This window comes from Leptopilina boulardi, unplaced genomic scaffold (assembly GCF_019393585.1).
Source record: "Leptopilina boulardi isolate dan_hultmark-lab unplaced genomic scaffold, ZJU_Lbou_2.1 LbouV2_211, whole genome shotgun sequence".
NCBI lineage: Eukaryota > Metazoa > Arthropoda > Insecta > Hymenoptera > Figitidae > Leptopilina > Leptopilina boulardi.
In genome coordinates this window covers 1,726,761-1,748,771 of record NW_026137765.1, presented here as the reverse complement: position 1 = coordinate 1,748,771, position 22,011 = coordinate 1,726,761, and the positions used below count along the sequence as shown (strand labels likewise).

The window sequence follows — 22,011 nt, the reverse complement described above, 5'->3', positions numbered from 1 at the left end:
TTTCAAGAATGAAAGGAAATTTCCGATAAATTTCAGTGTACATTCTGCAAGTTAATAAAAAAAGTGTCATCGTTAAATTATCTATAATTAAATGGTTATAATTAGTGAAAATCAATAAATCGCAACTTTTGATAAATACCTGTAGCTCTAATATAGTCCAAAGAATAATTATTTTATAAAGAAATATTTAAATTTTCAGTGTGGATATATACATCAAATAGAACACGTGTTTTTTGACAGTTCATAAGTTTCTAATGTATGGATAAAAATACATAATAACATTTGTATTAATTTGAAACTATTTTAAGACAGCTTCTTTGGATATATAAATTTCAAAAATGAATTGTAATATTATGGAATTGTTAGAAAATGACAAAATGACAAGGGTTTGTGCTCCCATGGTTAGGTATAGTAAGTAAGTATATAATAATTATAAGATTTTTAAAATACTATCAATTAAGTTTAAATATTAAAAAACAACAAATTTTTTATTTAAAGGCTGCAATTTCGAACACTGGTGAGACGATACAATTGCGATATTTGTTTTACACCAATGATTTTGGCAGATTCATTTGTACAATCCTCGAAGGCTCGTGATAACGAATTTACAACAAATTCAGATGATAAACCTCTTATTGTTCAATTTGCTGCAAAAAACGCTGACGATTTTATTCAAGCTGCAGAAATGATTGCACCGTAAATTAATTTACATGTTTAATTTTTTAAAATAATTATATTAGATAATTTTTGAATCGTTATTTATGTAATCTAAATAATTTTTTTAGTTATTCCAATGGAGTGGATTTAAATTGTGGATGTCCTCAACGTTGGGCTATGAAAGATGGATATGGAGCACATTTATTAAAAGAGCCACATATTATCAAAGATTTAATATACCAGGTGCGAAATCACATTCCTAAGCCATTCACAGTATCAGTGAAAATTCGTCTTTTGAAAAATATAAAAGAAGCCGTTCAAATTTGTCAAACAATTGAAAATGCTGGAGCATCATTTCTTACAATTCATGCGCGAACACCCGAAATGAGAAATGAACCAATTGATTTGGAAGGTTTAAAAATTTTACGTGACTCCGTTAAAATTCCCGTAATTGCTAATGGTGCTGTAAAAACACTTGAAGATGCATTAATTCTACATGAAAAATCCCGATGTAATGGTATTATGTCAGCAGGTGGAATTTTAACAAATCCCACATTATTTTCAGGCTCAAGTGTAACAACATTAAATTGTATTCAAGATTGGCTTGATATAACATCGGTAATTCCAACTAATTTTTTGACTTTTCATCATCATTTAGTATTTATGCTCGAAAAAGTGGTACCCAAGACGGAGAGAAAAATTTTCAATGTCATGCAAGATAAGAATTCTGTTTTAAATTTCATTGAAGAATATTTTAATTTAACTCCTAATGTTAATTATAATCGTTATAAAAATATTGAATGTGTCTATGAAACAGTAGCGAACAAATGTACAAAGAGTGAAAATTTAAATAATGATGGACTATCACATATGTTTTTGGAAAATTTGTTTATCAGTTGAAGATTCTCAATGTGAAAAGGATTTTGATTGAAGGTATTTTTTATAATTTTTAATTATATATAGTCGAACATTTATTTTTCATTTTATAAAAACAAGTTTTATTAATAAAATTTAAATGTACTTCTTTCTTATTTCTCTTACTTAAAATATATTTGAAATTCCCGCTAGTAAAACATGGCGTACTATTTTTTATTGAAAAGTAATTCCAAGAATTTCTGGATTCTGACGTGCTGTTAATCCCACTCGCAACCGGGATGTTGAGAATATTTTTTTAATGTCATGTTTAAAAATTAATTACATATATATAATTTAATCATAGTAATAATGTAATTAATAATTACGTTTTTATATGGAGGAAAAGAAAAATGATGGAACATTGATTAACTTGCCTGTTAAATAAATTACTTTATCGCGTGTATAAACTTATTTTGGAGTAATTTGTAAGTATATAAATTTTATTTATTGATATAAATGTTTTCTTTTAATATTTACTGAAAAATGTTTTTTTTTCAAAGATACATTTTCTAAACTATATTCAAGTTAACCTATAAATATGATTTGTTTATTTTGAAAGTTTGTGGGATAAACATTTTGTTTTGAAAACATGTGTAAAATATTCAAAATTAATTAATTTATTTATTTACAAAATTTTGTTTAACAAATATTAGTTTTATTAAAATTGCGCATTTTATATACATGAATGTATATAATTTAATTTTCTACTATCTCTTTTTAGATTAATGAATAAATAAATATATAACTTGTAGAACGATTTATAGAAGGGAAAAAAATCTGATTACAGACAATAATGTCAACTCCAATGAGTGAAGACAGTGGTGTGCTAAGAGAATGGGCTCCACTAGCAACTCTTCTTCAACGATTACCAGCAAAAATTCAAAATGGACTTTTTTCACAAAATATTAATTTCACTTGCATTGATGTCCTTCCTGAATTTATAGCAATTGGTACAAATCATGGTCTTGTTTATTGGTTTAATCGTGAAAGTGGTGAAATACAAAAACTTCGTTGCGAAGTAAGTTTTTATTATGTTAATTAATAATAATAATTAATAAAGAGTAATTGAAAAAAAATTATGTTTTTAGAATTTAAATACAATAATTACTTGTATACGAGTAATTTCAACAGTTGATTATATGGTCGCTGTGGGAAACGATCAAGGAATAGTTACAGTTTTTCAAATTCCAAAACAACCTCCAGATTCATTGCCAGAAAGTCTAAAACCAAAACAAAAGAAACAAGTAAGATTTTTTTTACATATTTTAATAAAATAAAGGGTTATTTCTATTTTTATTTCTATTTTAGGTCGAAAGGTATAATATTGCTGGTTTACATAAATCAACAGTTACGGCTGTTGATTGGTCGAAAAATGGCATGAAACTTTTTAGTGGTGATCAAGATGGTTTAGTCGTTTTTACCGAAATTGATTTTTATATGGTAGGCTCCTAAATATTTATTTTATTTCTTAAGTGGATTTAATTTAAATTTTTCTTTATTATTGCAGCATTTATCTAAATCGTCAGAACTTTTAAACGAAAAGTATTCAATTGTACAGCTTAGTTATCAGCAAGGTTTACTTTTAGTTTCCACATTATTTAGAACGATTCTTGTCAATTTAAATGAAAAAGGAAAGGTCATGCAGGTGGGACAAAAGGAGCGTAAGATGTAAGTTTTATTTTTTGGGTTTTTTGATTCAAAAGTAATATGCAAATTATTATTTTAATGAAATTAATTGAATTTAGATTAGGTAAATTGGGAGCAGTATTTGGAAATCGTATTAGTCTTGGGCAGGAGCCGATAATTTATGCAAGCAGACCTGGTTTAAGACTTTGGCAAGCTGATAAAAATGGAACAGTACTAAAGACGTTAATGTTCAAAGTATAGAAATTTTTGTATTTGAATAATTAGAAAATTTGGATTTTTTGTTTTATTTCAAACTATTTAGAATCATGCATAAAAAATTTTTTAGGACGCAATTCGATTTGGTCATTCTGAAGTGGAATTATTAAATCCAGCGCAAGAAATTACACGAAAAAGTAGAGGTGAACCGACATTTGGAATTATATTGCCATTTTCTGATGATTTATTAATCACTTATAGTGATGATATCATTTATGTTGTTAATCCAATAACTATTAGTATTACATCCGCGATAACTGACGTGAGACACGTCACTGATGTCGCGTGCACAAAAGACGAGATTTTTATCCTTGAAGGCGAAAGAAATATTATTAGAGTCGCTTATCATCCTGAGAATAATTCTTACATTTCTAGTAAGTTGTTTTCTATTTTTAGATTTCTTTTTTTTTAAATTAAAAACTTATTTTTTTCAATTCTAATTTTTAGATACCGATTCAATGATGGATTCAATATCTCTTGCCCAAATTAGCAAACCAGTAACTACAGGAATTTTAGAGTTAACTTCCAAATTAAAGGAAAGTTCAATTGTTCCTGCGATTCCTTTTCATAAAATTAATCCAACGAATATTATTCAAGCAATGGGGTGAGTTGAGAAAAATTTTCTTTGAATATAAATAATAATTAACAATTTTGCAAATTTTTTCTTTTCCATTTGCAGTGTTTTGCCTTCAGTGACAATAGGAACCGATACAACATCAATAATAAATGCAGAAGAAGCCTTAGAAATACCGCCAATTGTTCCATTGGAACTTGAAACACCCTTAGTGACTGACAATGATTCAACATTACGAATTGGAATTGAAACATGTCAAAAAATAATTTCTTTTGAGGAAAATGAAAAACGCAATGATCGTCGTCGTATATTTGAAAAAATTGCCGAACAAGAATTTGAGGATGTTGTATTTACTCCCGAACGTAGGAATAAAAAATCAGTAAATAAAATTAATGGATTTAGAGAAAATAATTCTTCTAATAATAAATTAAAATTTAATAATGGCGTTACAACACAATCTTCATTACTTACATTGAGTATTGATAATGATATGTTATTAAAGTCGGATAGAAATTTAGATTCAATACAAAAAGATGTGGAGAATAAGGAGAAACTTTTAGCCGATGTTTTGAATTTCGATTTATCTGAATATATGACAAGCAGTCGATTATATCCTGTGGATACAAATATTTTAACATCAATTGATGCAATTCCTTATGATAATTGTAGTAGTAGTAGTGTTAATGGAAATGATGATGAATGTTTGGATATAAAACAAGATATTGAAGAACAAGACGAAATAACTGATTGCACAGAAACTGAATCTGTTGAGGAAGACGCAAGTTATAAAACGGAATTAAAGAAACTTGAAGATTTGGGTGAATGTAGTAAAATACTTTTACAAAGCAAATTAAGTGAATTTCAAAATAACAACGTTGATATTGGAGTTGAACCTCCAACTTCAAATATCGGTGTTGATTCAGAACTTCAATTTAATGGTAAATAAGAATATTTATCGTAAATAGAATATTTATCCTAAAAATATAATTATTAATAATAAGTAATAATATTTATTATAACTAATAATATTTATAATAATAATATTCAACGTAATTATACACAATTTTTTTTAACTTAAATTATTTTTAGAATATTTATTTATATAAATAGTAGTAATTTTTTATAATATAATTATATTAAGAAAAAAGAAATAAATATAAAAGTAAAAGAAAAAACACTTTCAGATCTTTCAAGAGACTTTGTGTCAACGATTGTTTACGAGGAGAAAAGAAAAGATAAAGATAATGAAGACTGGGTGTTTGTCAGCTACCCTTGAAAAAAATAATTTCTGATTACTTTATAGTTCAAATGGTCAATTTAGTAGACTGATGGATTCACGCGGTGATTATTATTTTTATTATTATTATAATTTGTTACTATTTTACAATAAGCTTTACAAAAATTAGATTTATATATATTATAGAATTTATTGCCCGGACAAGATACATATTTTTTTCTTTTAATAACAGATATAATTTATATCCTTATAAGTCACAAATGTTAAAATATTTTATTCCAAGAATGCTAATTCAATTTTTTTAATGCAAGATTTATAATAATTTTTTTTTAAATTCTCTTGGAGTATAGAATTAATTGTAAACAAGCTCAATTGAATAGTATTGAAGCAAAAATATTTTTTGCAAGATTTTAGAATATAGAGAAAAAAAAATAATATTAATAAAATAGTTAGGAGAAATGTTATATGATATTTAAAATTTAACTATATAAGCGCAGGAAAATATTGAGATAACAAATTTTATTAAACATCTATTATAGTGCTTTAATTAATAATTGTTTATTATTGCTTTTTTTGAATTAGTTTTTTTTTGAATCTTCTAGTCATATACATTTAAAAAAAAAAATGTTAAAAATTCGTGCTACATAATATTTGTATTTCTTTTATTGTAGTTTTTTTTTTAAATTAAACATGTATAAAGTTAAAAAAAATCTTTTTCATTGAATTTTTATCACATTAAATTGTTTATATTTATTTAAAAATGTTTTTTAAAATAATAAAAAACAAAATTATGGAGATGGGATTAATATTAAAAATCAGGTTCACAGGAAGCGTCGGCGTGTCTTTATTACGAGTATTTCAATGTCTAGTAATATATAATATATAATTTATATAATATACATATAGCCATAATAATCTCCAATATTGTAATGAATGGTCGATTTTGATAGTTAGAGAACGCAAATTTAAGATATAATTATTACTATAATAATACTGAAATTTTAATGGAAAAGTCTTTTTCGTAAAATAATGTAAAATTAAAATTAATTTTTAAATTATAATTAAAAATAATTTAATTATAATTTTTTTTTTATTCAAACAAAAAAGTATAAAAATCATAAATTTGCGCTCTTTATTGCATTTGATACAATATTTCGCTACATCATATATAATAATTTGAAAATCATTGAAGTTTTCGTTAATACGTGAAAAGCGACACTCGCCTCGCAAACAAGTTATAATTTAATAACAGCGAAGAAGTTAACTTGAATTCACTCTCAGCCAATAATAATATTTTTTTTTTAATAATTCAATATTTTTTTCTCAAATTTTTTCATTTTTAAAAATGCTACATTTTATAAAGTATATTCATATATATATATATAATTTTTTTTTAATATCGTTCAATATCCACCAAAGCACAATTATATATATACCGATATTTAAATCTGTAATTAAAGTACAATATAAATGCACAACAACTTTTTTTCTAATTATTTCAATTATTATTTTGTTCATTCCAAAAACCACAACTATATATATATATATTATAATATTTTTTTAAGACAAACGAGATTAATTTTATTTTGAATTTAGATTTTCGAATTTGTTATAATATAAAGAATTATATAAAAATAGATTTTTTTTTCAATTATTCGAATTAAAAACTTTTATATATAAAAACGTGAACAAATTTTATTTCACAAATATTATAATAATAATAATTATTATATAGATTTAAAAAATAATTTTAACAAATTTTATATCGAAATTGTTAAAAATTTGTTGTGACTTTTAGAATGTATAAATTTTTCTAAATTTTCTTTTAAAGTGCGCAAAACAAATTTTCTCAAAAATTTATAAATTGTTAATGAGAAAATAATTTTCATGAATGCCCTTTCGCTTTTTTTTAACCACATCATTATAAATAATTTTACCTTATTCCAACTCTTTCAGACATATCAGTAGAGTGATTGAGAACTTTTTTTTTTTTTTTTTTTTTTCAAAATATGAGATTTTCTTTCATCATTTTCTTTTTGTTTCAAATTTTATCACAGACTGTCAATTTTTCTTTTCATGATATTTTTTATTAATCATGACATTCATTCTTTGAGAGTATTTTTATTTTATTAGTATTTGGTTTAAAGGAAAAAAATCGACAGAATAAAATTTTATAATAGAAAGACTAAAATCAAAATTTATCACGTTTTTGGAAAGTAAACTTTATAATGAATTGTACAATTATAAAAAAAAATTACAAAATTAAATATTATAAAAATTTTCAATAAATGTAGTTTATACATTTGTTACAATTTTTTTTTCTTTAAATGATTTGGAAATTTAATGACTATCTCTTAATTTGTCATCGTTATATAAAAAACGTATATTAGTACCCTGTTAAAAATGGTTATCGTTCTTACATTTTTTTTTTTTTTTGCAAAACTAATATTTCTATCATTATTGCATTATTACAAATACACATACAATATATTTATATACATACACGAATTCACATCTACAAAGAACTTATTAAGTTCTATGTGTAAATTGGAAAATATTTAACTTTCACTTCGTTGCACTTTTTTTTTTTGTACAAACGCAAATAAAAGATAACAAAATTTAATAGTTATAAATAAATTTGAATCTTTCTCTTTATAAAAGAAAATCGATTTTGAAATTATCTCATATTTTGGTAAAAAAAAAAAAAGTTCTCGTTGATCACTTTATTCGTTCTTTTTTTTTTATATCCAACCACAGCCTTTCTAATCCACATTTTATGAGATTTGATTAAAATCTCATTAATTCTGGCCTTCGAATGGTTTTATATAATATATTATATAATGTATATATTTATATACATTCAATTTTTTTTTATTATTTATATTTTGTGTATAATTGAATTACATTATTAATATGGTCTATCTATTTATAGTAGGCGTTAGAGACTACGGGAGTACAAACGAAATCCCGAATCTCATTCGATTCATTCACTCGATCTTGCAATTTTTGGTTTTTCAAAAAAAAAAAAAAAAAATTAATTAATTAATTTCTCTTTAAATCAGATTTTCATCTAATTTCACATGTGTGCTGATTTTTAAGCGCGAGATTGACGATTTTTATTTATTCATTCACACGCACAAATTCATTCAATTATATCGTGTTGAGACATTTTTTTTTTTTTTTTATTCTATATCACTGTCTTTTTTTTATTTCACATTCTAATAATGTTATAATGTACCACCCATCATTCGTTATTTTGCATCTCCGGTTACATAATTTTTTTCCATTTCAAGATCAGCAGCAGTGTTTTGACACAATTTTATTTTTTATTTTTCAGTCTCTATTTTTTTTTTTTTTTATTTCTGTCTTGACAATAATATAATAATTAATTTTTGTCTAATTATAAAATAATAAATAATTTATGAATATAAATAACATTATTTATTGAGATCTAAAAACTTCGATTGTCAATTATTTATTTTTAATTAGTAATTTTATTTTCTTTTAGGGGGGGGGGAAATTATTTTTATTTGGATAATTATATAAAAAATGGATGGTAATTAAATTAATTTATCTTTTTTTTTTTTTTTTGTTGATAATGAAAAAAAAATAGAGACGGAAAAATCATTTCCGACAGTAGTTGATATTTTCTCTTTGGCGTTAAAAAACAAAAATTGGAAAAATGGATTTTGTGACATCATTCGTTTTTGATGATTGTTTTTCTTTTTTAGCTATCAAAAAGAAAATATCAGTGCTTTTTTGTTTTATCCTCTCATTACATGATCCATCGTCGTCAAATACTCGAGTCACAAATTTTTTTTTTTTTTAACTATGAATGTCAGTCATTATATAAGTTCGAAATGTACTCTTGCGCTAAAGTTGGTAAATATTGTGGACTTTTGGACGTGGATTTTTGGATGGAGTGTGGTGTATTGTAAATGTTTTTTTTTTTTTTTTTTTTTTTTTTTTTTTTTTTTAAATGCGCGTGAGATAGAAAAGCTTTTTTCTGTTTCTTTTCCCCTTTATTTTTGTTTTTGCTGTATAATTTTTTTTTTCAACTAAAAAAATTCAGGCAAAATTTTTTTTCCAGCATAAATGGCAAATCTGTTTGTGTGTATATATGTTTTTGTGTATACGAGCTTTTCCAATTGTTATATCGAACGTGTTTAATATATATTTTAAAAACAGTAATTTCTAAATTAATAAATTTCACACAAAAAAATAAGCAGAGATTTTTTGTATCAAATCGACGGAATGAGGAATAACTGCATTTTAATAATTTCATTTATTATATATATATATATGTTAAATTTTCATATTTTTTTTTTCTATATGAAAATGGGATTTATTTTTCTGAAATTCTGCTTTGGAATATTTTTTTCTTCTTTTTTATTAGGCAATATTATTTATATGAGAAAAAGGTATCACACGGTTATTTATTTATTTATTTTTTTTTTTTGATGAAAATTTTGGACGAATATATTAAAAATGCGGATTTAATTTGTAAAATGTTTTTCTTTTTTTGTTTTTTAAGCTTGATGCATTTGAATTTTTAAAATTTGAAAAATGAGAATTTATGGCGAAACTGATATAGAATGAGAAGAAGCGATGCAAAACTAGAATAGTATGTGGTTTTAATTATAACTTTGCGAAAAATTCGAGAAATCGATGTTGACAATATTTTTTTTTTTTTTTTTTTCTAAATATTGTATTAAAAACACTAGGAATCACTTTTTTGCGGACAAAAAACGGGTGCCGCTATTTTTTTTTTCATCTCTTTTTTTCAGAGCAAAATTTTTTTGCTGAATGCATATCTATTTTTTTTTTTTTAATGTAGATTAACAACATTAGAGTGTCGATTATGTTTGGTATTATAAATGATAAATACCAAACAATTAACACGTGCTGATTTTTTTTTTCTTCTTAATCTTCCCTGGATGTCACTACATTATTTAGGAAGCAAATATAAGCGAAAAAACATCGTATGAAACATTCTACAACTCGTTTACAATCACGTATTTTGATACATCCAGTTTTTTTTTTGAAATCTTTTTTTTTTTTTCATATAAAACGCACGAGAAGCTTACAAAGGCTTCTTGAACTTTATATTTTATATATCACTAATATTTATTATTAATTCCACTCTCTACTCTCAGAATTCGATTTGATTTTTTAATTTGAAAAAAGAACCGAACCAAAACTATATAATAATAAAAAAAAGTATTTAAATTAAAGATTTGAGAAATATTTTTTTTTTTCAAGGGCGCTCTATTTTTTCAGTGGGGAATTTTGAGAATGAGAGTTTTGAGAAATTCTAAGCTTGATGTATATCGCGAGAGTGAAAAATTCACTATTATAACTGTCGGAAGATTTCGGCGTCACTAATATTCGATAATTTTGAAAAAAAAAAATTCTAATTGATACAAAAAAAACAAAAAAATCGAAAAAAATTTTTCGAATTATTAAATAACAGTTCGATCTACGAATTAATTTTTATTGTTATATAGCGATAATAGAAAATGCAGGCGAATAAATTAAAAGAGAAATCTCCTTTCGCTCAAGGAACCAGCCCTTTATCGTTTAATTTTTTTTTTTTTAAGGGAATGATTTCTAAAAATTAAAAAATTTCAATTTTCAATGCGATTGGGTAAAAGAATAAGTGAGCCTGAATTTTACGTTTATTTATAATTTTCCTTATAGAGCAATAACCAATCGCGTGTTAATAATAAAAATTTAATTTAAGGCTCTAATTTTCTGGGCCCTTTCCCCAAAATTTATCAAATCGATTTCGAGCCATTTCAAGAACATCAGTGGCAGCCGAACGTTGCGATGAACCTGGACTTATTGGCGCTTCCAATACGTGATATCCCGTTCCACTTAATTGTGGTGATGTCGCTTCTAAAACATGATAACCATGTTGTCCAGGAGCAGTGGCAGTCATTGTTGTTGTTGTTGGAACATTACTTTCATTTTTTCTCTCAAATTCAAAAACTGGATCATCAAGACATCGTAGATTTGTACCAGCCACGGGTTTTATTGATGATTCAGCCGTTTGTTGTTTATCATCAGCATCGTCGAGTAAATTCTAAAGAATTAAATATTCCCCGAAAAAAATAATTTAAAAAAAAAAATATCATTTTTAAATATAATTTTCGAAAAAAGTAATATAATTATAAAATAATTTAAAAATTATGTTCTTTTATGTATAAGAAAAAAATACCTTGGTACTTTTTGTTGGAGTTGGAGTACGTTGTACGTTTGCTAATAATGGACTACCTCTATCTGAATCGGGATCTTTATGACCATTTGTTCCTGTAAAACTTCCTAAAGACACGCTTTCACTTTCTGGTGATTTATAACCGGATTGTTGCGAATGTTGAGATTTGTGCAAATGTGCTAATTCCGGTGGTGCTGATTGTGGAGCTGAAGGCAGTGATGATGGACCCCATGATTTTGCCTCACTATGCGGTCTTGTTAGCGGATCCCCTTTTTTTTTTTTTTAGAATTATAATAATTTATAAAAAACGAGAACAATTGTAAAAATAATAATAACAACTACAACAATAATAATGATAATAATAATAATTATTATTATTTCTATTACCATATAATTTAGGAATAATAATAATAATAATTTATAATTTAGGAATAAGTAGTACAAGTCAATTTGAGACTGAAAAAATTTCCCCATGCCTGACGTAATATGTATCCTATCTACTTATTGTGATGAAAAATTAATTTTCTCTAAATTAAAAATGTATATTTATCATTTTTATATAGAGAAAATAAGGGACGCATGATTATGTTCGCTAAAAATCATTAGTCATAATTTACATTTTATCGAATTTTATTTCTCCTAATTAGTTTTGAGCCGAATTTTTATTTGTTCGAAATAGCATTTTGCATAATTTACATATCAAAGTGATTTTCTATATTACAAAATTTTTATATAACTGAAAATTCACTTCAAAGAATTTTTATTTCTTCGAATTTTTATTTCTTTGAATTTTTATTTGTTAGAATTTTTATTTGCTCGAATTTTCATTTAACATAATACGCATTTTAAAAGAATTTTTATTGGTGGTAGAATTTCATTGAATATAGAATTTTCATTCAGATGAATTTTCATTTGTTTGAATTATTATTTGATATAATTTCCATATAATCGATTTTGTATACTACAGAAAATTTTTACTTAATCGAAAAATCATTTAATAGAATTTCTAATTGATAGAATTTTCTTTTTTTTTCATGACCGAACAAACGATTTTGGCGCGATTTTTAAAATCAACCAATCACAAAATTATCCATAAAAATGTTATTGGTTGATTTTAAAAATCGCGCCGAAATCTTTCTGTCCGATTGTTTGTTTGGCCATTTGCAAATTCGGACAAATGTAAATTCTATCAATTAAAAATTCTATTAAATGATTTAATAGAATTTCTAATTGATTTATTTTTCTAATTGACAGAATTTCATTTGTTTTCATGATCGAACAAACAAACGATTTTGGCGCGATTTTTAAAATCAACCAATCAAAAATTGTTATTGGTTGATTTTAAAAATCGCGCCGAAATCTTTCTGTCCGATTGTTTGTTTGGCCATTTGCAAATTCGGACAAATGTAAATTCTATCAATTAGAAATTCTATTAAATCATTTAATAAAATAAATCAATAAGAAATTCTATTAAATCATTTAATAGAATTTCTAATTGATAGAATTTACATTTGTCCGAATTTGCAAATGGCCAAACAAACAATCGGACAGAAAGATTTCGGCGCGATTTTTAAAATCAACCAATAACAATTTTATGGATAATTTTTGATTGGTTGATTTTAAAAATCGCGCCAAAATCGTTTGTTTTTGTTCGGTCATGAAAATAAATGAAAATTCTATCAATTTGAAATTCTATTAAATGATTTTTCGGTTAAGTAAAAATTTTCTGTAGTATAAAAAATCAATTATATGGAAATTATATCAAATAATAATTCGAAGAAATGAAAATTCATCTGAATGAAAATTCTATTCAATGAAATTCTAACCAATAAAAAAATCTTTAAAATGCCTATTATAAATGAAAATTCGAGCAAATAAAAATTCTGACAAATAAAAATTCGAAGAAATAAAAATTATTTGAAGTGAATTTTCAGTTATATAAAAATTCTGTAATATAAAAAATCGCTTTGATATGTAAATTATTCAAAAATGCTATTTCGAAGAAATAAAAATTCGGCTCAAAACTAATTAGGACAAATAAAATTCGATAAAAATGTAAATTATGACTATAATGATTTTTAGAACATATAATCATATGCGTTCCGAAAATAATATATATATATGTATATATTTTTTTTTTTTTATAAATCGTACCTTCCCTCACGTTTTGAGTGACAGTGAATGTTTTCCCTGTGTCCAATGGTACGGTCCAATTTACTGGTTCCGGTGATCGCATTATCATTTGTTCTGGTGATTTGACGCGCGTTGGCTCCGGTGGACTCTTTATCACTGGTTCGTCGTCGAACCATGGACTTTCGATCGACGCTGGTGCAACGTGAGCTGGTACTTGCGATGGCGGAGTTGAAGCGACGCTCGATCCTCCTGTTGCGTTCCCGTTTAATTGGGGTTCCGCTGTCACTAGAATCCATAATTGATACTTATACAGAATTTATAATTTCTTTATTCTTTATATTTTTTATTCAAGCCTGATGATTTATTTTCAAATAAAAAAAAATATATATATATATATAAAATCGAAAAATTATTTTTTATTTATATTATATAATTTTTAATGTTAATCCGTAGAGTCAATATTATAATTAAATAAAATATATATATATATATATATATATATACATAATAAATATTAAATATAAAAGTTAAAATAACCTTTATATAATAAATTTTTACTTTTGAAAAAATTTTACCAAAAAAATTCACATCAAGCTTGAATTTTTATTTTTTCAATAGAATTTTAAAGACAAGATTGACCTGAAAAAATATTTTTAAAAAAATTTTCGAATATATATACATATATAATAATTTTATTTGAATAAAGAGACACAATCTTGTCTATAAGAGCTCTATTTTGAAATATGTAATCACAACAAAAACAAAAATTTGCATCAAATTTTACTCGAGTGACCTATAAAATTACATTGAAATTTTGTAACATTTATATATGTACATAGAAAGACAGAGAGAGAGAGAAAAACAGAGAGAGAGAGAGAGAGAGAGACAAAGATAGTTTCTAGAAAGCAACATTTACAGTTAATGCACAATCAATTATATATATATAGTTGCAAGTGTATATATATATATATAGAAACTTTTCAATAAAATACCACTCGTGCTATGGTTATCAATATTGTATTTCACTCTGCCAAAGTATAATAATTATTATATATAAAAATATATTTTAAAACTTACATCAACCACAGAAATATTCTAATTTTTCTTAAACGAATTTTTAAAGAGAATATTTCTTTTTTTATTTTTTTATTTGTAATAACTAAATAAAATTTTTTTTCAGGCAAAAATTTATATGCCCATTATATTATATATTTATCAAAGAAACTGGAATTATTGATAAAAAGTTGTACACAATAACAGTTTTAATATTAAAAAAAAAGTTACTTAATATATTTAATTATTAGAATAATTTTAATTTCAATACAAATAAAGTATTTAAAGGGATTTATATAATCTACATTACAAATAACTGCGTAACTTCAAAAAAAAAAAAAAAGAAAAATTCCAATTTTCCAGGTAAAAAAAACTATTTCAAACTACGACAGAAGAATTATTATAATTACTTTTTAATAATAATAAATAATTTTCAAGGAAAAATTAATAAACATAAAAAAGAAGAAAAAAAAAATAAACATTAAAATACTATATTAATTTTTGCAATTAAATTAAAAATCTAAATAAAACATAAAAAAAAAAATTCAAAAGTCAAATTGTCGTCAATTAAATTATTAATTAAAAAAATCATTTTTTATTTTTAAATGTATATAGGTATTTATAAAGGAAGGAATAGAAAAATAGGAAAAACTATTTCTTGCTTTTATCTATTTTTTTGCTCATTTAAAAAAAAAAAGATCAATTTCTTATTTAGAAATATTTTTAGGTATTTGTAAAAAAAAAATCTTTAGAGAAAAAATATTTATATTCAATAATAATATTTTGGAAATTGATCCTTTGTGAAGGGTCAGTAAGTGGAAAATGCACCGACATGCGAACTTTAATACGGCGCAGGTTATTTATTTTTTTTTTTTTTTAATATTTCAGGCTAACGTAAATTTTTTAACAAACTTTAACTGCTGGTTCTTCCGTGGTGCATTTTCTGCTGTGATACTTTCCCTGTGTGCACCTGTAATTTATTGGTAAAAAAAAACTATGGAATATTGGTTCAAAATAACATCTAAAAGAAAAATTTTTTTTTTTTTTTATACTAATTGGAAATATACTTGGGGCATTTTTTTTTTCATGACAAGCTGAACGATTGCTAAATGTTTATAATGATATACATACGAAAAAAAATATATATGATAATAGTATTCAGATGTAATGGAAGTCACCAATAAGCAATTTTTTTGTTATAACGTCAAAGAGAAAATTCAAACAACAACGATATAGAGAAAAAAATATTTAAAAAGTATTTTTTATTGTATTTTACAGCCACGAATTACGTTAATGAAAAAAATGAATTTTTTCATTTAATTATAGCAAAAATAAAAACAAAAAAAGCTTTAGTATGAAAAATATGATGATCTTATCCAAAAATAAGGTAAAATTTCCTTTGTTATACATGCAATTTTTAGTGGAAACAAATTTTATCTTGATTTTGGATACAATTTCTGATTAGAATGTGACAATAGAGATTAAAATTTTCAAAAAATTAAAATATACCAAATATTTATGAAAACATTTATTTGCGATGAATAAAATTCATAGTCGTAGTCAGTTTTAAGAAGGCAGTATTAGACTTGATATTATTTTAATTTCAGTAGTAGACATCAGTTTTAGTCAGACAGGACGTTTAAATTTAATGTAATTTAAGTAGTAGAATTTAGATTTAGTCAGGCAAATCTTTTTCTAATAAAGTAGAATTTTATTGTCAGTAGTAGAAGTAAATTTTAGTCAGACACGACATTAAAATTCTGCGCAGTTTCAGTAGAAGTAGTAAAGCCAAGTTTTAGTCAGACTTTTAAATTTCACGTAATTTAGGTAGAAGTAGTAATAGTAGATTTTGGTCAGACAATATTTTTTCACAAATTCAGAAAATTAATTTGTCAATAGTAAATGCCATAGTAATAGTTGAACGTGATAGTTTAATTGAAAATAATTCACGTAAAAGTAGTATAAGTGAATTTTAGTCAGACAGAAGATTTTCGTATTATATTGGCTTTAGTAGTAGAAATTACTTTTAGTCAGACTAGATGTTAAAAATTTACGTAATTTACAAATTAAATTAGCAAACGTGAGTTTTAGTCAGACAGAAAATTTCCAAATGTATATAATTTTATTTTCAGTAGTAGAAGTTAGATTTAATTAGTAAGAACGTTGTAAATGTCATAAAAGTAAGTTTTAGTCAGACAACACTTTTCCCAAAATAGAGTATTGTTTTTCTATCAGTAGTAAAAGACAGTATTAGTCGGACAAAAAACCTTTTTGTTTCATGTAATTCAAGTAAAAGTAGTAAAAGCGAGTTTTAGTCAGACATATTTCTTCTACGAATTCAGTAAATTTTTTCTCAGTAGTAAATGTCAGTATTAGTCAGACAGGAGTTTTATATTTCGTGGAATTAAAGTATAGAAGTAATAAAAGTGAGTTATAACCTAGCATAATTTTTCCAAACTAATGTAATTGCTTTTTTAGTAGTAATTGTCAATATTAGTCAGACAGGAGTGTTCCAAATTCATGTGACTTTATTATCAGTAGTAGAAGCCAGGTACAGTCAGACAATTTTTGTTACCAATTTTAGATAATTGTTTTTTCAGTAGTAAAAATCAATATTAGTCAGACGGGAGGTTCTTATTGATTGTAATTTAAATCCAAGTAGTAAAATTCAGTTATAGTTAGACAGAAATTTTTCCATTTCACGTAATTTCTGTCTCAGTGATTAAAGTCCACTTTAGTCAGACAGAACTTCTGCTCTTTGAAATTTTCAAATAAACTCTTTTTCAGTAGTATAAGTCGATGTTAGTCAGACAGGACTATAACAGTATAATTTTATTTTCAGTAGTAAAAGTCTGATTCAGTCAGACAAAACTTTTCCAAATTCAAAGAATTAATTTCTTAGTAGTAAAAATCAAAATTAGTCAGACGGGAAGTTCTCATTGTTTGTAATTTTAATCTAAGGAGTAAAATTCAGTTATAGTCAGACATTACTTTTACTATTTCACTTTATTATTGTTTCAGTGATAAATATCGATTTTAGTCAGACTAAACTTTTGCTCTTTAGAATTTTCAAGCTCCTTTTGAGTAGTATTAGTCAATATTAGTCAGACAGGAGTATTTCAATGTTGTTTAATTTTCAGTGGTAAAATTCAGGTACAGTAAGACAAAACTTTTCGAAATTCAAATAATTGTTTTCTGAGTAGTAAAAATCAAAATTAGTCAGACGGGAGGATCTCATTTTTTGTAATTTAAATCCAAGTAGTAAAATTCAGTTATAGTCAGACATAACAATTTTCCATTTCACTTCATTACTGTTTCAGTGATTAAAATGGATTTTAGTCAGACTAAACTTTTGCTATTTCGAATTTTCAAGCTTCTTTTGAGTAGTATAAGTCAATATTAGTCAGACATGAGTATTTTAAGGTAATTTTACTTTCAGTAGTAAAATTCAGGTACAATCGGACAAAACCTTTCGAAATTCAAATAATTGCTTTCTGAGTAGTAAAAATCAATATTAGTCAGATGGGAGGTTCTCATTGTTTGTAATTTAAATCCAAGTAGTAAAATCCAGTTATAGTCAGACATAACAATTTTCCATTTCACTTCATTACTGTTTCAGTGATTAAAATCGATTTTAGTCAGACTAATCATTTGCTCTTTCGATTTTTCAAGCTCCTTTTGAGTAGTATTAGTCAATATTAGTCAGACATGAGTATTTCAAGGTAATTTTACTTTCAGTAGTAAAATTCAGGTACAATCGGACAAAACTTTTCGAAATTCAAATAATTCCTTTCTTAGTAGTAAAAATCAATATTAGTCAGACGGGAGGTTCTCATTGTTTGTAATATAAATCCAAGTAGTAAAATTCAGTTATAGTCAGTCATAACTTTTCTATTTCACTTTATTTCTGTTTTAGTGATTAAAATCGATTTTAGTCAGACTAAATTTTTGCTCTTTCGAATTTTTAAGCTCCTTTTTAGTAGTATTAGTCAATATTAGTCATACAGAACTATTTCAAGGTTGTTGAATTTTCAGTAGTTAAAGACAGGTACAGTCAGACAACATTTTTCGAAATCCAAGTAATTGCTTTCTGAGTAGTAAAATCAGTATTAGTCAGACGGGAGGTTCTCACTGTAGGTAATTTAAATCCAAGTAGTAAAATTCAGTTATAGTCAGACATAACTTTTTATGTCAAGACAATTGTCTTTTGATTGAAATTTTTTAAACAAATGTAATTTTATTTTTCAGTAGTATTAGTCAATACTAATCAGCCAGGACTATTTCAATGTAATTTTATTTTCAATAGTAAAAGTCAGGTACAGTCAGACAAAACAGTTTCAATTTTAAATAGTTGCTTATTCAATAGTAAAAATCAGTATTACCTAATAGTTGATATATCAAAAAAAAATGCATCTAAAAGAAATGATTAATTATGTAAATTATGTAAATTGAAAATGTAAATTTTGTTAATTATGTAAATTATGCAAATTACGTAGATACAACATTGAAAATTGGCAACAATGGCATTACATAAGAATATGTGCGATATAGTTGAGAATAAAAAAAAAAAAAAGATTATGATAATAATGATAAGGACACAACGAAGGTACGAAAAGCAGTTTCTAAAGCCGAAGAGCAATCAATTTTTGTTATTGATTTTTTTTTTTTATTTTTTTTTTTTTTTGACGATTGTCTCTCATTAACGGCTGTGGCATGCTACTTACTAGCTTGTACGGCAGAAGTGGATCGATGCGCGTATCGACTTTCGAAGGATGATTTGGATGGGTCGACTGCAGCTGCAGTCGCAGGTGGATGGCCTGTGGCGCCTGCAGCAGCCGTTTTGGCCTGGGCATGCTTGACACGCTCCAGCCTGGCCGCAGCGGCAGCAGTGGTGGTTGTGGTAGTAGCAGTAGGCGGGTGATAGGCGATCGAGTGAATCGAATGCTTAACCGAGGGTTTAACTGTGGCGTTCGTATTGATAGTGGTACTTGTGATGTTGGTGGTTATGGGTTTTGCGTGATGAAGAGGGCGATGGGGAGGAGCATTGGTTGCGAGGAAGGCTAGAACATATCGTACAAAAACAATAAGCGACCGTGTTACCCAAAAAAAAAAAAAAAAAAAAATTATCTCGCTCATTCGCTACTATTAAACAAACAAAAATCATTCTATTATTTTTTTTTTCGCCAATTTTTTTTTCCAATGTGTCAATTTATTAATAATAAAATAGAAAAAATTTATTTGATTTAAATAATCCTTTACTTGAATATTATCAAATAAATATTAATAATTTTTCAAATCAAGTAATTAAATTAAATAAACTTGGATCAATAATTTCTCTATTTGTAACAAATACCATTTAATTGAAAATCAAAAATATTTGATTATTTATTTGATAATAGTCAAGTAATCGAGTATTTGAATCAAATAATTTTTTTTTCAGTGCTTAAAAGGGCAGCGCTAGCTTTTATTTTATTATTAAAAAAAAAGTTGACAAACTTGTAAAAAAAATGACCTAAAATTTACATTCATTAAAATAATTAAAACCACGAATAACATAAAAAAATTATTGGAAAAATAATTTAATAATATAATTAACTCTCTATTAAATGAACTCTTTCCACGTCCTCAGTTCCTTCAAAAAAAAATTAATAATTATCATTCCTATTACCTAGTATTTTTCTTAAAAACTATTCTTTTTAAATATTTTTTTAGAAAGTAGGATTTTTTTTTTTGGAAATATTTTTCTAACTCAAATTTTTTTTCTATATAGAAATTTGTTAATTTCTATATTTTATTTATATAGATTTTCTTATGACATTTTTTTTTTTTATACAAAATTACCTGTTTTAGAAAAGTTTCTCCTTGTAGAACATTTTTTTTTTCATGTCTATATATATAAATAAAGCTCCCTAATTTTATACACAATACAGGCATCTATATTTTAAGCTTTTTTTCATGCCATGAATATATATGTATAATATGAATTATGAAATTCTGTATATTTGCATATTCCTGTGGATATTTTTCTTCCTAAACAGCATGAAATATATACTCCCTTTTTTTGGTTGGTGAATATTTTTCTATAAATTTTTCAGAGTAATTGAAGAATTGGTTTTTTATTTCACGTCCTCGATTGTTTTTGTGTATAGGAAAAATGAGAAAAAAAATGTGTTTCTTAAAAAATTTCACTGTGATGAAAAAATAATTTGATATTGCACACAATTCTGTGTAAACATAAGAGTATAATGGCAATTCGCAAAGATTTGAATTTTTTTTTTTTTTTTGAAAAGTGCCTGAAGTAAATCAGTTTGTGGTTGGGGGGGAGAAGGAGGTCCTTGAACACGGGTTTACAAAAAAAAAAAAATATTTTTATTCAAAGACCTTTTTTGGTACTTGAAGCTTGAGAAGTGTTAATTTTTTTTTTTGGAAAAAAGTGAGATTTTTGTATAAAATGGACATTGACTGGATGCGAGTTGACTTCACAAATGAAACGTACGTTTACGATGATATTTCGGGGACCTCCTGTGGATTGGAGTCGGCCTTGGGCCCGAAGATGTTGGTGGTGGTGATATTTGTGGTATTGGTTGATTTCCGCTCGTTGATAAAGCTGCAGGAGAAACTCTTATATTCCAACGAACTCGGCTACCCGTAGCTGAAACACCCACTCACCTTCTAAATATTCTACAACTCTATACTGTAATAATATTCCATTGGGGATCATTGTTTTTTTTTTTTTTTTTTTTTTTTCAAAAAAATGAGAGAAATGACGATGAAACTGTCCCTCTATATTAAATAAGAATCCATTTTTTTTCACCGAGATTGAGAAAACAATTTTCTTTTCTTTTTTTTTTTTTTGCAAATGAAGAAATAAGAAATTCTTCAAATATTTGCATCCAGAGGAAGAATTTGCAAAATTTTAATTTGTGCAAATAAAATGATGTGTAGAAATGAATAACATCACAATGAGAAGATATTGAGGACGTGTATAGATGAAATTGCTTATTAAAAATAAATTTTAGAGCGAAATATTTCACAGTAATCGAGAAATTGTCGAAAAAAAATTGTAGACAATTCAAAAACTTCAACCTAAGGTTTTAAATAAAATTAAATATTTTCAAAACCGAGGACTATTGATTACATATATATACATGTGAAATTAATCGTCATATAAGTTGACAGAACAAAAAAAAATTGAAAAAGCATCAGAATTTCTAATCTGATATATTGGTCTTATCTATCCAGAATCTACTGATATAAATATTAATTATAACAAATGCAGAAAGATATAAATATACAATAAGACAAGTCCAACATGCAACTTAT

General features: G+C 25.3%; 3 protein-coding genes across 13 annotated transcripts in view; 2 read left to right on the top strand and 1 right to left on the bottom strand.

Moving 5' to 3' along the window:
* The first annotated feature begins 46 nt into the window (after window positions 1–46).
* On the top strand, window positions 47–1,688 carry LOC127278800 (tRNA-dihydrouridine(20a/20b) synthase [NAD(P)+]-like). Its single transcript, XM_051300687.1, has 3 exons — window positions 47–415; window positions 499–696; window positions 786–1,688. Exons 1-3 carry the CDS (start codon window positions 339–341, stop codon window positions 1,555–1,557), a joined length of 1,047 nt encoding a protein of 348 aa, XP_051156644.1. The 5' UTR covers window positions 47–338; the 3' UTR covers window positions 1,558–1,688.
* A 67-nt stretch (window positions 1,689–1,755) lies between these two features.
* LOC127278796 (WD repeat-containing protein CG11141) lies at window positions 1,756–8,797 on the top strand. 2 transcript variants are annotated; one of them, XM_051300681.1, is made up of 10 exons: window positions 1,756–1,997; window positions 2,360–2,590; window positions 2,661–2,816; window positions 2,881–3,012; window positions 3,080–3,240; window positions 3,318–3,453; window positions 3,545–3,848; window positions 3,922–4,078; window positions 4,154–4,986; window positions 5,233–8,797. In XM_051300681.1, the coding sequence occupies exons 2-10, from the start codon at window positions 2,366–2,368 to the stop codon at window positions 5,322–5,324; spliced, it is 2,196 nt and encodes a 731-aa protein (XP_051156638.1). In that variant the 5' UTR covers window positions 1,756–1,997; window positions 2,360–2,365; the 3' UTR covers window positions 5,325–8,797. The 2 variants fall into 2 exon arrangements, with proteins under 2 accessions (XP_051156638.1, XP_051156639.1); XM_051300682.1 differs by having other exon boundaries at window positions 2,294–2,590.
* LOC127278794 (nucleolar protein dao-5) overlaps window positions 8,623–22,011 on the bottom strand; it is a 30,771-nt gene continuing 17,382 nt past the window's right edge. For 6 of the 10 annotated variants that reach the window (XM_051300672.1, XM_051300671.1, XM_051300673.1 and 3 more), the window contains 5 exons: window positions 21,185–21,340; window positions 19,413–19,748; window positions 13,657–13,920; window positions 11,506–11,771; window positions 8,623–11,370 (listed from right to left, as the gene is read on the bottom strand). In XM_051300672.1, the coding sequence (XP_051156629.1) occupies window positions 11,032–11,370; window positions 11,506–11,771; window positions 13,657–13,920; window positions 19,413–19,748; window positions 21,185–21,340 (1,361 nt within the window). In that variant the 3' untranslated portion in view covers window positions 8,623–11,031. Of the gene's footprint in view, window positions 11,371–11,505; window positions 11,772–13,656; window positions 13,921–15,600; window positions 15,659–19,412; window positions 19,749–21,184; window positions 21,341–22,011 lie in introns of those variants that run through there. The other 4 variants (XM_051300680.1, XM_051300678.1, XM_051300677.1 and 1 more) reach the window with 4 other exon arrangements.